Below are 12,523 nucleotides of genomic sequence, written 5' to 3' on the forward strand. Positions count from 1 at the left end.
TTAATGCGCGGAAGCGCATTGTATATATTTAGAAGCGCAGGCAGAAGGCACCGACCACTTTCCTGTGCTTTATATTTTGCTGGTAAGGTATTCTTAGTATACGCTCGTTGGATCGTTTTGATTTTATCAATCTGCACTAAGTTTCTTTCTTTTTTTTTTTCGGTGGCACCGTAGCTTCAACAACAGCGTCGAATTCCATACCGCCACATTTCAGAAAAAAAAAAGAAAAATAATTCTGCAAGCGGGAAAGAGAGAAAAAGAGAGGTCACAGGTACTTAAACGCAGTCTATCAAGGAAGGCACATTACCGGGAGAACGAACATGAGCCTTAGCCTGTTCGCAAATGCTGCTGCTTAGTGTTTTATTTATTTTGAAAAACGAGATTCCAAGGCTCGCCTAGAGGCAATGGCTGGGCGTTTTGATTTTTCAATAAAATTTGATCTTTTGCGCACCTGTATTTGACTTGTCGAAATTGAGTCAATAAATCAAAAGGTTCGGTGGAGCGTTGAGAAAGATTCGCGCCTTTGCACATTTAATTATTTTAACGGTTGAAGCCCAGCGAGAAACGTAGTTTTCTGGCCCTTCGAGTTCCACGAAGCTCAGCCTGGTGCCTCCGACGATAAGCCGCACATCGATCCATGGACTGTTATTATGTGCTCCTTTGGGTGCTTAGCTTTCCCTCGGTGACGTGCAAGTTTAATCGCGCAGATATATACACCAGCTCACCCTGGAAGCACCCGCATTAAGTGGCAATAAACGGGCGCTAAGTTTCCTTCACTGTCACTTTTATACGCAAGTACGCATACGTGCGCACGATCATACGGGCGCTTAAACGTACACGTAGCGAGGTGAGACTGACTTTTATTTTAGCATTGCATTTTGCAAGTCGAATTTGTGCGCATCCGGAAACGAGACGTCTTCAAATGTTTCGTCTTCGCTATAGCTTCCAGGTTATACGAGCTGAGTTGTCTCTCGCTTAGACGCTGAATTCTCCGCAAGCGTTCAATCATAGTTGACTTTCGAGTTTGATATCGTGCGAGAACGTTTTTTCGAGCGGTGTGTTAAAGCTCATAAGTTCCACTTAAAATCAGGTGCCTCTAAGTCGACAAAGCCTGGAAACAAGCGCTTCACACGATTTCACTTGTGGCAGCTGCTGTTGTGTGGTCACGGGGTTTGCAAATGCTGTAGCAGTCCGGCGCTCAACGCACGTTGAGCAAAGAAAAGCCCGTTTGTCGAAACCGAAAAGCCTATTTATTTATTTATTTATTTATTTATTTATTTATTTATTTATTTATTTATTTTGCTTCAAGTTTGGCCCTTATCTCGGACAGTGCTTGAGAGGCAGGTAAATAACACATTGGAGTGGAAGTTTCATTTATGACGTTTTATTACAAACGTATTTATGATACGAAGTTACGCGATGGGCTTGTTACTGGAGGTTATGGGCAGGGACATGGACTAGAGCAAGTCTGTCTCCGGCTCTTTGTATAGAGCTTCACTTGTCTCAAGGGTTTCTCTCTCGAGGTTAAATTACGCCCATTACGCATTAACTGTCCTTCCCATAGCAAGGCGCCCGTTGGGCCTGTCCCCCTCTCTGGTTTTACACACGTCGTTCAGAAAGGCGCACTCACGCTTGACGCGCAGCCGGACGGCGTTGCTGACTGTCCGTCCGGCCGAGTTTTGCGCCGTGCAGCGGTAGCGACCCGCCTGGTGGCGTGTCACCTGTCGCAGCGCCAGCGACAAGTTGCTCACGATGAGGCGGGCGCCACTGAGCCGCCGGTCATCCAGGCTCCAGGCGACTTCGCTCACCGGCGGGTTGGAGCGGACCGAGCACTCGAAGTAGGCGTCGTGGCCCTCTTGCACGCCGGAGGAGTCCAGGCCCGGGCCCAGCCGCAGCTCCACGATCGGCTTGTCTGCGAATCGTGGATCGGAATTGTCCAGCCGATGACGATGCCCCGGCATGCGAGGCGCTCGAACGCGCCCTTTACGCGATACCTAAAGTATGTGAGTCGCAAGGAGCGATTCTGTTGGGGTTTGCGCTGAACCTCTTGGCTGACGATCCTTTCATTACAAGAAAAGCTGCTGTGACCTATGGAAGGATTACCAAGCGCAAATAACCGCTCTTAAAGCTTTCATACCATTCGTGAGTGGAAGAGGCGTCATGTATAATTATTTTTGTCTTACGCACGGTGTTTCTTTCTAGTTGTTTTGCGTTGCCTTTGCATATCTATTCAAAGGGTCAGGCACACTGAGTCGGTACTGTAGTCATTATGTTTATTCAATTCTTCAGATTCGACTTTCTTCTTGACTTGTTTACATGCCACATCGCCTACAATTTGCTTAAAGCTAACAGGGTGTGCTGTGTATTCGAGATTCCCGCAAGGGTCCTTTACGTAAAAGCGCTCTCGCCTAGGCCTCCTTTCAGGCACCGCCACTAATGATAGCGATCGACATTACAAGGAGATGGCCGCCGTGATGACGGCCAATTGTGGACAGTAGTTACTTATGCGAGAAGGTTTGTGAATAGCGGCCCAAGGCCTGCATTAAACAGTAGAGAGTTTTAGCTTTGCAATACAATAGCGTGGACATAACCACAAAAAACCTTTCATGTCTCCTGTCTCGTTGCATGAACTACAGACCGGGTGCGTTAACGCAGCTTCGTTGACTTCGTCGTAAAATGCCACTTTGTTATCTGCATGTGAGTTGTTGGCAGGTTTGCTGCTTTAGCCAAATCAAACCTGGGTCATCAGACGCTTTATATATTTATATGTTTCGCCGTTCATATATGCTTCGACATGTTCGTTGCATATATGTTTCAGCGAACACTTTCAAAAATCTTTAACTGTTGCCTGTGGCAGATATTCCAATTCTAGTTCATGAGCTGGTTGACTCGAAGTGGTGGACAATACTTGCACAAGAAATTGAGATGCAAAATAAGCTCATTAATAAAAAATCACAAATTAAGTTTTTAACTAATTTAATTGTGACCCATATTGCAATTTACAAATTCTAGCCGTGGAGTTCGCAAGGCGGATCCACTTGGAATGAATTTTCAAGATGACACCGGTTTCAAGATATAAATTCCCGAACTTTGTGGAGAAATGCAATGGCGTTCCAGTTAATTTGTTAACAAAACGTTGTTTTATGCACTGAAGGCCCCAAGTGACTGAAACGTCAATGCATTTCTCCGCTAAGATCGAGAAATTATATCTCGAAACTGGTGTCGTCCTCTGTGTTCGTTCCAAGTGGATCCGCCTTACGAAGTCCACTACTAGAAATGGTAAATTGCAATATGGGTCACAAGATAATTAGCTAAAAAAGTTAATTAGTGAATTATTGTTAATTAGTGGATTTAGCATTTCAATGTTTTGTCCAAGTAGTGTCCGCCGCTTCGAGCAGACCGGCTCATAAACTAGAATTGAGCTATCTGCCACAGGCAACCTTTAAAAATTTTGAAAGTGTTCGCTGAAACACCTTATATATATATATATATATATATATATATATATTCTCGTGTCGCTAAAAAAATTATGGGGTTTTACGTGCCAAAACCACTTTCTGATTGTGAGGCACGCTCGTGTGTCGCTCTCGGTCCTGGTAGCCCAAATAGTTGAGAGAGAGAGAGAGAATGAAGAGGAGAGGCAGGGAGGTTAACCAGATATGAGTCTCCGGTTTGCTACCCTACACTGGGGATGGGGGATAGGGGTTAGAAAGATGACAGAGAGGAAAACGAAAAAAAAAATAATAATAATAAAAAAAAAAGGGAACGCGCACACATGGAGACACACACACAAAAGGCGTTCCAGTTAAAGTCGTTCACACAGGCCGGTAGATCGCAAGAAGCGCAAATAGTTGAACTTCCAAGTATACACTGTGGGGACCGCGGCGGCATGGGTACAAGGGGCAAAGGCAGTGCCACTTTTTAGCCGAAATTCCCCGTCGTTAAGAGCACAAAAATATTTTGGAAGCGTAAAATTATCAGTGGTAGCGCAGAAATTATTTAAAAAAACCTTGGCAGCGGTTTTTGATATTATGTTGCGCACCTTATTTGATTACGATGTTTTGTTGTTTTTCGACTAGTGTAATCTTTTCGCAACTTATTGCGTCGAGTAAACATAATTTCTTACTCAAGGGATAAAGCTACATTTCTTCCTGTCCTTGTTGAGAATGAATTCCCATCGCTATCACAGTCCATCGCTATCACAGTCTCGGGACACGTTCCGGGAGGTAGGCAGTCCCTTTAAGTGTGACTCTGCTCTGGAAGGTATCCCTCTTATTTCGTTCTGCGCGCTTCTACAATATTATATTATAACGCACTATGGCTGGCTGCTTCTACAAGTTAATCTTAGGACACGGTAGTTGCGCTTCCTTATTGCACATTGTCATACACCAAGCTCTGTTTCTGTTTATTTATTTGTTAATTTATTTACATCGTCCCATAAGTGTACTAAAGTAACAGCAAGTGCATTGCTTCCAGCTGTGCCGGGTGGTACTCACTGTAACGTTGAGGAAATGTCTTTAAAAAATACTGAAATTTGAAGATTCTCCCAACACAAGCGGCAGGATAGCTGCAAATGTGTTGTGAATCAAGGAATTGTGCTCGAGGCTGTCACAAAAGTAAAACAAAAAATGTGTATATTGTAGTACAGTGTGGCTTCCTGTTCTCTAGCCGCTATGCATGGAAAGCTCTTCCAATAAACAATTCCGTAACTAGGCCTCCGACAAAGCGTCCACCGGTAAAAACTTTGCCATATGCAAGAAAGCTGAAATATCCCTAACTTCAAGAAGTTCGAGCTGGAAATTTATTCTTACAACGGGTGCAGAGCAATTCTATTTTCTATCGCATTGCAATTAGAAAAACAGAAAGGAACCGCAATAAAGCGGTATCTTTTGTTTTTACAGTATTACGGCCTTCGTCAAGCTGTTCGTACAGCTTTTTGCCCAGGTGACCACCCAGATACTTGCTGGAGAATAAAATATGATTTGATTTGATTTGATTTGATTAGCTGCTATGGAATCACTCCACTAGGAGTTTTGACGACCGCCGGTGCCCGTACTTTGCAGCAGGTTCGCAATGAAATAAAGAAATGCTCAGTACATGCCCCGCATGAAAGCGAACTCATGTGGCAGAGAGTGGTGGGAGGACATTTACCTCTCAGCCACTCAGCCGATTATACAACAGAGGGATATTCCAACTTCAGATGCACCGCGCATCTCTCTCTCTCTCTCTCTCGCGTTATTTTTACTTTTTATTTTTTTATGTAGCCTAGTTTGTTCGGCTGCTGGCGTATTCTTGCGCTACATCTGCACGTCGACGCGGCACCACTGCACTGTTGGACTACGGCAAGGTGATAAATTTTGTTTGACACTCTGCGACGTATTTAAATCAATTAAGGCTTTTACAGCACAGAACTGAGACTAGTGACGCAGTTAGAGAAAGACAGCTCGGTCGTTCTGGCTCAATTAATTTCACTTAATGACTCGTTCTCGAAGACGCTTGCGATGCTTCCTAGGGGCCCCAGCGTTATTGTAAATCATTTCAGCAGTTTTCGAGGCACGCTCGCCGCATGCGGCTTTGTGACGCAGTTAGCGAAAAGCAGCTCGGCCGTGCGACGCAGTTAGCTTCGCGTGTACTGAATCTTACTGGGACAAGTTCGTGACCCTTTTTATGACCTCCAACATTATTGTAATTAATTTCGTTACTTTTTGGGATACTGTTGAGGCACGCTTGCCGAACCCGGCTTTGTGACGCAGTTAGCGAAATTCAGCTCGGTCGTGGTGACATAGTTGGGCGTCTACTGAATCTTAGTGGGGCATATTTGTGCCGCTTTTCATGGCCCAGCAACATATACCTTCTTTGGATACTCACGCTTGTCGAAGACTCGACGAGCAATGCCAAGAGTGATAGCACTGGAGTGCGTTGCTTGCGCCGGCAGAACGCGCAAAAGATAACGCCGAGGAGCTCAAAAACCAATAACTGGAAAATTCGGTCTTCTGAAGGACTGAAAACAGGCTTTGCACCCACGCATTTGTCTTGAGTGCGAGTAGAAGGCATTCTGCGGGTGTCTAGCATGGCCTGGCTGAGAGCCTGTGTTATGGCGACCTCTGTGTACGTAGCGTGCCATCGCGTCGGCTGAGGCCAAGCTGTTTTGGAAACGCGCAGTCGCCCGTGCATCTCTGCTCTTAAAGTGCATGAAAGAATGCCGGGGAATGTGGGAGTGCTTGGAAACCAGATGTTTTCTCCATATTTTATGGTACTGTTTGAGATGAGTCGGATATTTTCACGCCTTGTATTTAAACGTGAATTGCTTTTGTTTGTAATGCCGCCCATTCACCCCTTTCGCATGTTTCGCCTCTACACCCAGTATTCCTATTAGCCCCAAGAACGAACTACAGGGGCGCTGCGAGCGCCGCTCGCATGACGTCAAGGCACGGACTCGCGCCTGTCGTCTGCTACAGTTCGGGCGGTGTCCGTATGGTCCCTGCAATCCGGGCACCTTTTGCAGTGTTTTCGTTTGTTCGATCTCGTTCCCTCTGCTTGTATATTTATGGCAGTCGCCTCAAATATATTTTGCGACGTCTTCGTAAGCGAAAATTTATTCAAAGAGCTTATTTCTTAGACGACAATACAGTTCTCAATTGCTACAGTGCCAGCTGAAGGAGCGCAGACCAGTCCATTGCGGGCTTTTCATGCGCGAATCGACAACCGCAACAACATAGCATATAAGAATCCAGTTATTATACCGTATCTGCCGCGGTGGAACATGTCATACATGCTAGCTATATATGACTTCTACAATTGCTACCTTGGTCTTAGTCACTTGCTTAGTGGCTATGGTGTTGGGCTGCTAAGCACGAGTACGCGGGATCGAATCCCGGCCACGGCGGCCCGATTTCGATGGAGGCGAAATGCGAAAACACCTTAGATTTACTTAGATTTAGGTGCACGTTAAAGAACACCAGGTGGTCCAAATTTCCGGAGTTCCTCACTACGTCGTGCCTCATGATAAGAAAGAGGTTTTGGCGCGTAGAACCCCATAATGAAATTCTTCATTATCCGCTAAAACAGGTTTGCTCACGACGAGTAGTTTATGGTATATTTTGAATTTTTGCATTTCTTCACAGAAACGCTCGGCAGTAATACGACGACTTAATTAACACTGCAGTTTATATTCCACCAGCACCACTTGCTTTTCTAACTGCTTCTCAAAATTAGGCGGTTAATCGCGTGTTTATTTTAAATCGCGGTAAATTGAAGTAAAGCTAATGGAGGCTTACAGCTGTTTGCAGAATACGAAAAGGAATGTACAAAATATATATTCCCTTTTCCGTGCTACACGTTCAACTGACTTGAGCAATTTACTATTGTTTATTGCTTGAGGAATATACATGAAGAATCTGTTTGGCGAACTGATACAGGCCACTCGGCCCAAATTTTTTAGTGAAATATGCCTTTTGGACCGTATGAATGCAGCCAGAAAGAAGCCGAAGCGTCATTCATTAGGAGTATGTGACATGTTGATGATATCATTATTCCCCAGTGGAGGGTCGAAAATCAAGTGAAATATGTAAGGCTTGTGGGAAATCCGTTATGAAGGTTTGCGAGGTCCCCTTTTATGTACCGAAGAAGCAAATAGTTCTCCATTTGTATAATTAAACAACGCTGGATCGAGATATGGTGAGGCAGAAGGTGCTTAAATTTTCCTTTTCTAGGCACCCTAAGCTGCGCTATAGTACCTCGAGTATATTTTAGGCATTGGAATTGACGCTGTAAAAGACTGCTTCATGGTTTCAGTTCGAAGTTGTACTGAACTGAAGGGTTTCACAAACAATGCCTGCCTCGCCATAACGACAGTCGGTTGCTACCGTTGCGTGAGGGGTGTGCCATATTGCCGATAAAAGCTACTGATCGAGTACCACCGCGAAACATTTCATCGCTTGCATTTGGTTGGCTCTCGTTCTTAACCACGAAACTTTTCTTTCAAGTGATTGCTACAATGGTACTTGCGAATTAATTATATAGGTAAATACTCTACATATGACGCGCCGTCGTATTAGCAGCCTTGAGCAATTCGTTTTATGGGGGCGTGTTTCAGAGAACGGTGAAAGTAGGAGTAAACTTTTTCATACGAAATGCGTGCCTAACTCTTTCTTTTACGCATTAATAAGTGGCCTTATCTGACTAGAACAACTCATCAGAGTAATAAGAATCGTGCTGACAGCTTCGCTGGGCAGTGTTTTCCTAACATGGATAACATGTTGACACCGATGACCAAAATTTTTCCTTCATGTAAAATGCAATGTCTCTCATAGCTAAGTGCTAAGGGAATGTTGAATGTTTAGCGAAGCATCATACACAACTTCCACATTATTTTACGCAAAATTTATGGACCAACACGGCTCATACATGATTTGCAAAATCAGTACACCTCTTCAACGCTACATAGCTTGCAATCTCCAAGCTACACATTTTCTCGACTCACGCGCTTTTACAGAAGGAAGTGCTGTTCAGGCCTGGCAGCAGAAAGAAGCCGACATATACTTCATTAAGTACGGCTCGAACCACCCACACCTCAAGCATGCACGAAAGGAACGAGCGCGCGCGGAAGCAGAGCGAGCCAGAGCGAGTGGCGTCCTGGCCGTGACGTCACTCGCGATAGGGCGCCACTCCAAATTCTCGGCGCTAATAGGGTCTATATACTAAAAATTTACTTTTTTTCAGCTGATATATGCCGTCCGGTGGAGCTTTGTACGGGAACTACTGCTACTTGCCTGGCCCACAACGCTAGATGAATGCACAAAAAGCCCGGAATGAGCATTTATGTGGAGCAAAATAAGCATTTCTTCGTTTGCAAGGCGTCTCGCGTCTATTTTATGAAATTGCAAGTGGTACAGATTCGATGGAGGCTTGTAAAGATCGTTCGCAATCATTTTTACTAAATAATAAAGTGATTCCGCGCCAAGACCGCGCGCGGTTGAGCAGTAGAAGCGAAAAACAAATGCCACGCCGATCAGCGCAGCGGCGTAACGCGTTCCAGCTAGCGTTCAGAACGCGCACGCCCAAAACCGAAACTAGAAGTGTGCTTCAGGTGTTAATCCCATCCACTTGTTGCGCTGCAGTCAATTCGGCCGCTGGGCTCTATGGGAGTTTCCGCTCTTGTTGAATGTCTTTCTCTGTTGCCTTTTTCTATGGCGCTATCTTCACTGCAACCGAACTGCAGGCCCGTATGCATCGCGCGCCAGCTAAGCAAGCGCGCGATGCGCTCTGGTGTAGCAGCTTCGGTGTGAGTAGGACATGGACCGCGCCGAACTCGGCCGGTACACTCTCTGTGTGATTGTATGCGCGCCCACTTTCGCGGGCGTGGCCCAATTGCGCCGCGCGCCGGCCCTTCGTTAACACGCACTGAGATACGATGGCGCGCTAGGGCTTCGTCGAGGCCGGCCACGGAATATAGTGGAGCGGCCGTGCCACTTTCGCCTCCACGCGCGATCACCGATGACAACGCCCTTGTCCGACCCACTTTTACTCCACCCCGAACTCCAGCCTCGATGCGCCCGCCCTTCCTCCCACCATGGATGGCGGCCAGTAATGTGCCTTGATAATTTGCAAGCACCGCACTCTTTGAGCTCTGCCGCCGCAACGTGGTCTCCACACTTCCTCCTCGCCCCTCTCCCGCCCCTTCCGCTGCCTTCCGCAGCAACCACTCTCGAGCCTGTTTTTCTGCACGGCAATTAGTCTCCTTGCCATTCCCTTGAAAACACGCTGATCTTCCGTTTTGTTAGGGTGTACTAGAATGGAAGGAAGGAAAAAGTGGAGAAGGAAGGCAGGGAGGTTAACCAGTTTTGCCTAACCGGTTTGCTACCCTACACATGGGAGCGGGATGGGGGGGATGAAAGATGGGGAGAAGAGATAGAGGGCACATAACACGGCACACACATCGTTGGTTACAGTCTGTCACTCTTGTGTGGTACGTGACATCACTGTCACAGTCGCTTGTCCAAGCCCGTATCCTTCATAAACCGAAGTAGTCCCTTCGTCGCCTTCAGCTGCGATGTCTTCAGTCGGCGATATGTGAAAATGGTTGCAACTGACAATGGTCTACTGTCAAGGTGCGCTAGAACGGACGCCATGGACTGTCTCTGAACATTATATTCAGGACAGTCGCACAGAATGTGTTCCAGCGTCTCCTCGCAAAGACAGGCATTGCAGAGAGCGTTGTCGGCCATTCCAATGCGAAACGAGTAAAATTTCGTGAAGGCCACCCCTAGCCATAAGCGATAAAGCAGGGTGGCCTCACTTCGGCGGAGTCCGGTTGGCATACAGAGATGCATCAAGGAGGGCAGGTCGTGTTGATGATCGCTGCGGTTGGTCTGGCTGCTTGGTGTGCACCATAGAGAGAGCGTGATCTCCTGTGCAAGCACTTGAAGTCTGCTGGCTGCGTCGGAACGTGAAAGTGGTATGGCCTCTTCCTGTGTGTCTTCAAGAGCTGTCCGAGCGGCTTTATCGGCGTCTTCATTTCCGATGACGCCGCAGTGACTTGGCAGCCACTGAAACGTCACGTGATGTCCTTTCTCATGTGATGTATGAAGTAGGCATCTAATATCGAATACGAGCTGTTCAGATGGCCCGCGACGCAGAGCTGATAGTACAGATTGTAGGGCTGCCTTTGAGTCGCTGAAAATTGACCATTGTCGAGGTGGTTCCCGATTGACAAAACAAAGTGCAGCTCGAAGAGCAGCTAGTTCCGCAGATGTAGATGTCGTTGGGTGGTCAGTCCTAAAGCTGATGGTAATACCTCTTTCTGGGACGACTGCAGCACCGGACGAACACTGGATGTTTGTGGAACCGTCAGTATAAATATGTGCACTGTCTGCGTACCTCTCGTGCAGAAGAAGCAGAGACAGTTGTTTCAGCACAGGCGACGACAGCTCAGACTTTTTCCCGATTCCTGGCACGTTGAGATGGACTGTGGGGCTGACAAGGCACCAAGGGGGCATCGATGGTTTAGATGCAGCGGTGAAGCCCGAGGGAAGTTTGTCGTTGTACTTGACAATAGTTTTTGAGAATGATGCTTGGTGCCTGTCTGAAGGTAGTGTTGCAAGGTGGTGATAGGGGGCCCGTGCCAAATGTCTGATATGCGTTCTCAGGGTTTCAACCGTGATGTGAGTCTGCATTGGATGGTCCCGAGCAATCGCAATAGTTGCCTCAGTTGATGTGCATCTCGGCAAACCAAGACAAACTCTGAGTGCTTGAGCTTGCGCTGCTTGCAGAACACGAATATTTGTCTTGCAGGTGTTGTTCAGTACAGGTAGACTGTATCTTAAAAAACCGAGAAAGAGAGCTCTGTAGAGTCTCAGCATTGCGTCTACTGACATCCCCCACGTCTTTCCTGTCAGGTATTTAAACAACTGGGAGGTTGCTGTTAGGCGTCGTTTCATGTAAGCCACGTGCGGGCTCCAACAGAGGTCTCGGTCGATAATTACGCCTAGAAATCTGTAGGTTCTGACATAGGAAATGGTCCGCCCGTTGATTGAGATGACATAAGGCGTCATTGGTTTGCGAGTAAACGCCACTAGGGCGCATTTTTCTGGCGATATGCTGAGACCTTGTTCACACAAGTAGCTCGCTGTCAAAGTAGCCGCTCTCTGAAGCCGTGCACGTATCTGAGGACGTGTGACTGCCGAAGTCCAGAGACAGATGTCGTCTGCGTATACTGAAATTTTGGTGGTAGTTGGCAAGTGTTCAGCAAGCCCAATAAGAGCGAGGTTGAATAGCGTCGGGCTGAGAGCACCGCCTTGAGGAACGCCCTTGCTGGTATAGCGTCGCGTAGTTGGGCCATCGTCAGTTAATACATAGAATGATCTTGCAGATAGGTAACTTGCAATCCATAAAAATACTCGGCCACCTAGGCCAACCGTCACAAGAGCGTCGAGAATAGCCTCATGCAATACGTTATCGTATGCCCCTTTCACATCTAAGAATAAAGCTGCAGATAAACGTTTACGGGACCTTTCGTGCTGGACATATGAAACGAGATCAACTACATTGTCGATGGAAAAGCGGTCACGTCGGAAACCAGCCATGGAACTCGGATAAATCTTGTAGTGTTCAAGGTACCATTCCAGGCGGCCAAGGATCATCCGTTCCATTATCTTTCCTACACAGCTGGCCAACGCTATCGGGCGGTAAGAGCTGAGCTCTAGTGGGGATTTGCCCTGCTTCAATATTGGCACCAGGCGGCTCACTTTCCATTCGTCAGGAACATTTCCCTCCTGCCATGAGGTGTTGTAGAGACTCAATAGTGCTGTCCGTGCGGATTCTCCGAGATAGCACAAGGCTCGGTATGATATACCATCTGGACCCGGAGATGATGAGCGCCTGCAGAGAGCTAGTGCCGCCTCGAGCTCCTCCATTGTAAAAGGAAGGTCCATGCGGCAATCTCGGGAATGGGGGACATCATCTCGGGCTGGAGGATCTGGGCGTGTCGCTTGGTCTGCCATTCGCACACAAAAGTCTTCTGCGA

The 12,523-nt window shown here is 47.0% G+C and overlaps 1 protein-coding gene across 4 annotated transcripts in view; it reads right to left on the bottom strand.

Annotated features, from left to right (window-relative positions):
* Positions 1-12,523, bottom strand: part of LOC126548278 (nephrin-like) — a 727,088-nt gene that overhangs the window by 166,062 nt on the left and 548,503 nt on the right. For all 4 annotated transcript variants that reach the window (XM_055063648.2, XM_055063647.2, XM_055063646.2 and 1 more), the window contains exon 6: positions 1,631-1,912. In XM_055063648.2, coding sequence (XP_054919623.2) covers positions 1,631-1,912 — 282 coding nt within the window. The remainder of the gene's footprint in view (positions 1-1,630; positions 1,913-12,523) is intronic.

Source organism: Dermacentor andersoni, chromosome 1 (assembly GCF_023375885.2).
Source record: "Dermacentor andersoni chromosome 1, qqDerAnde1_hic_scaffold, whole genome shotgun sequence".
In the NCBI taxonomy this organism is placed as follows: domain Eukaryota; kingdom Metazoa; phylum Arthropoda; class Arachnida; order Ixodida; family Ixodidae; genus Dermacentor; species Dermacentor andersoni.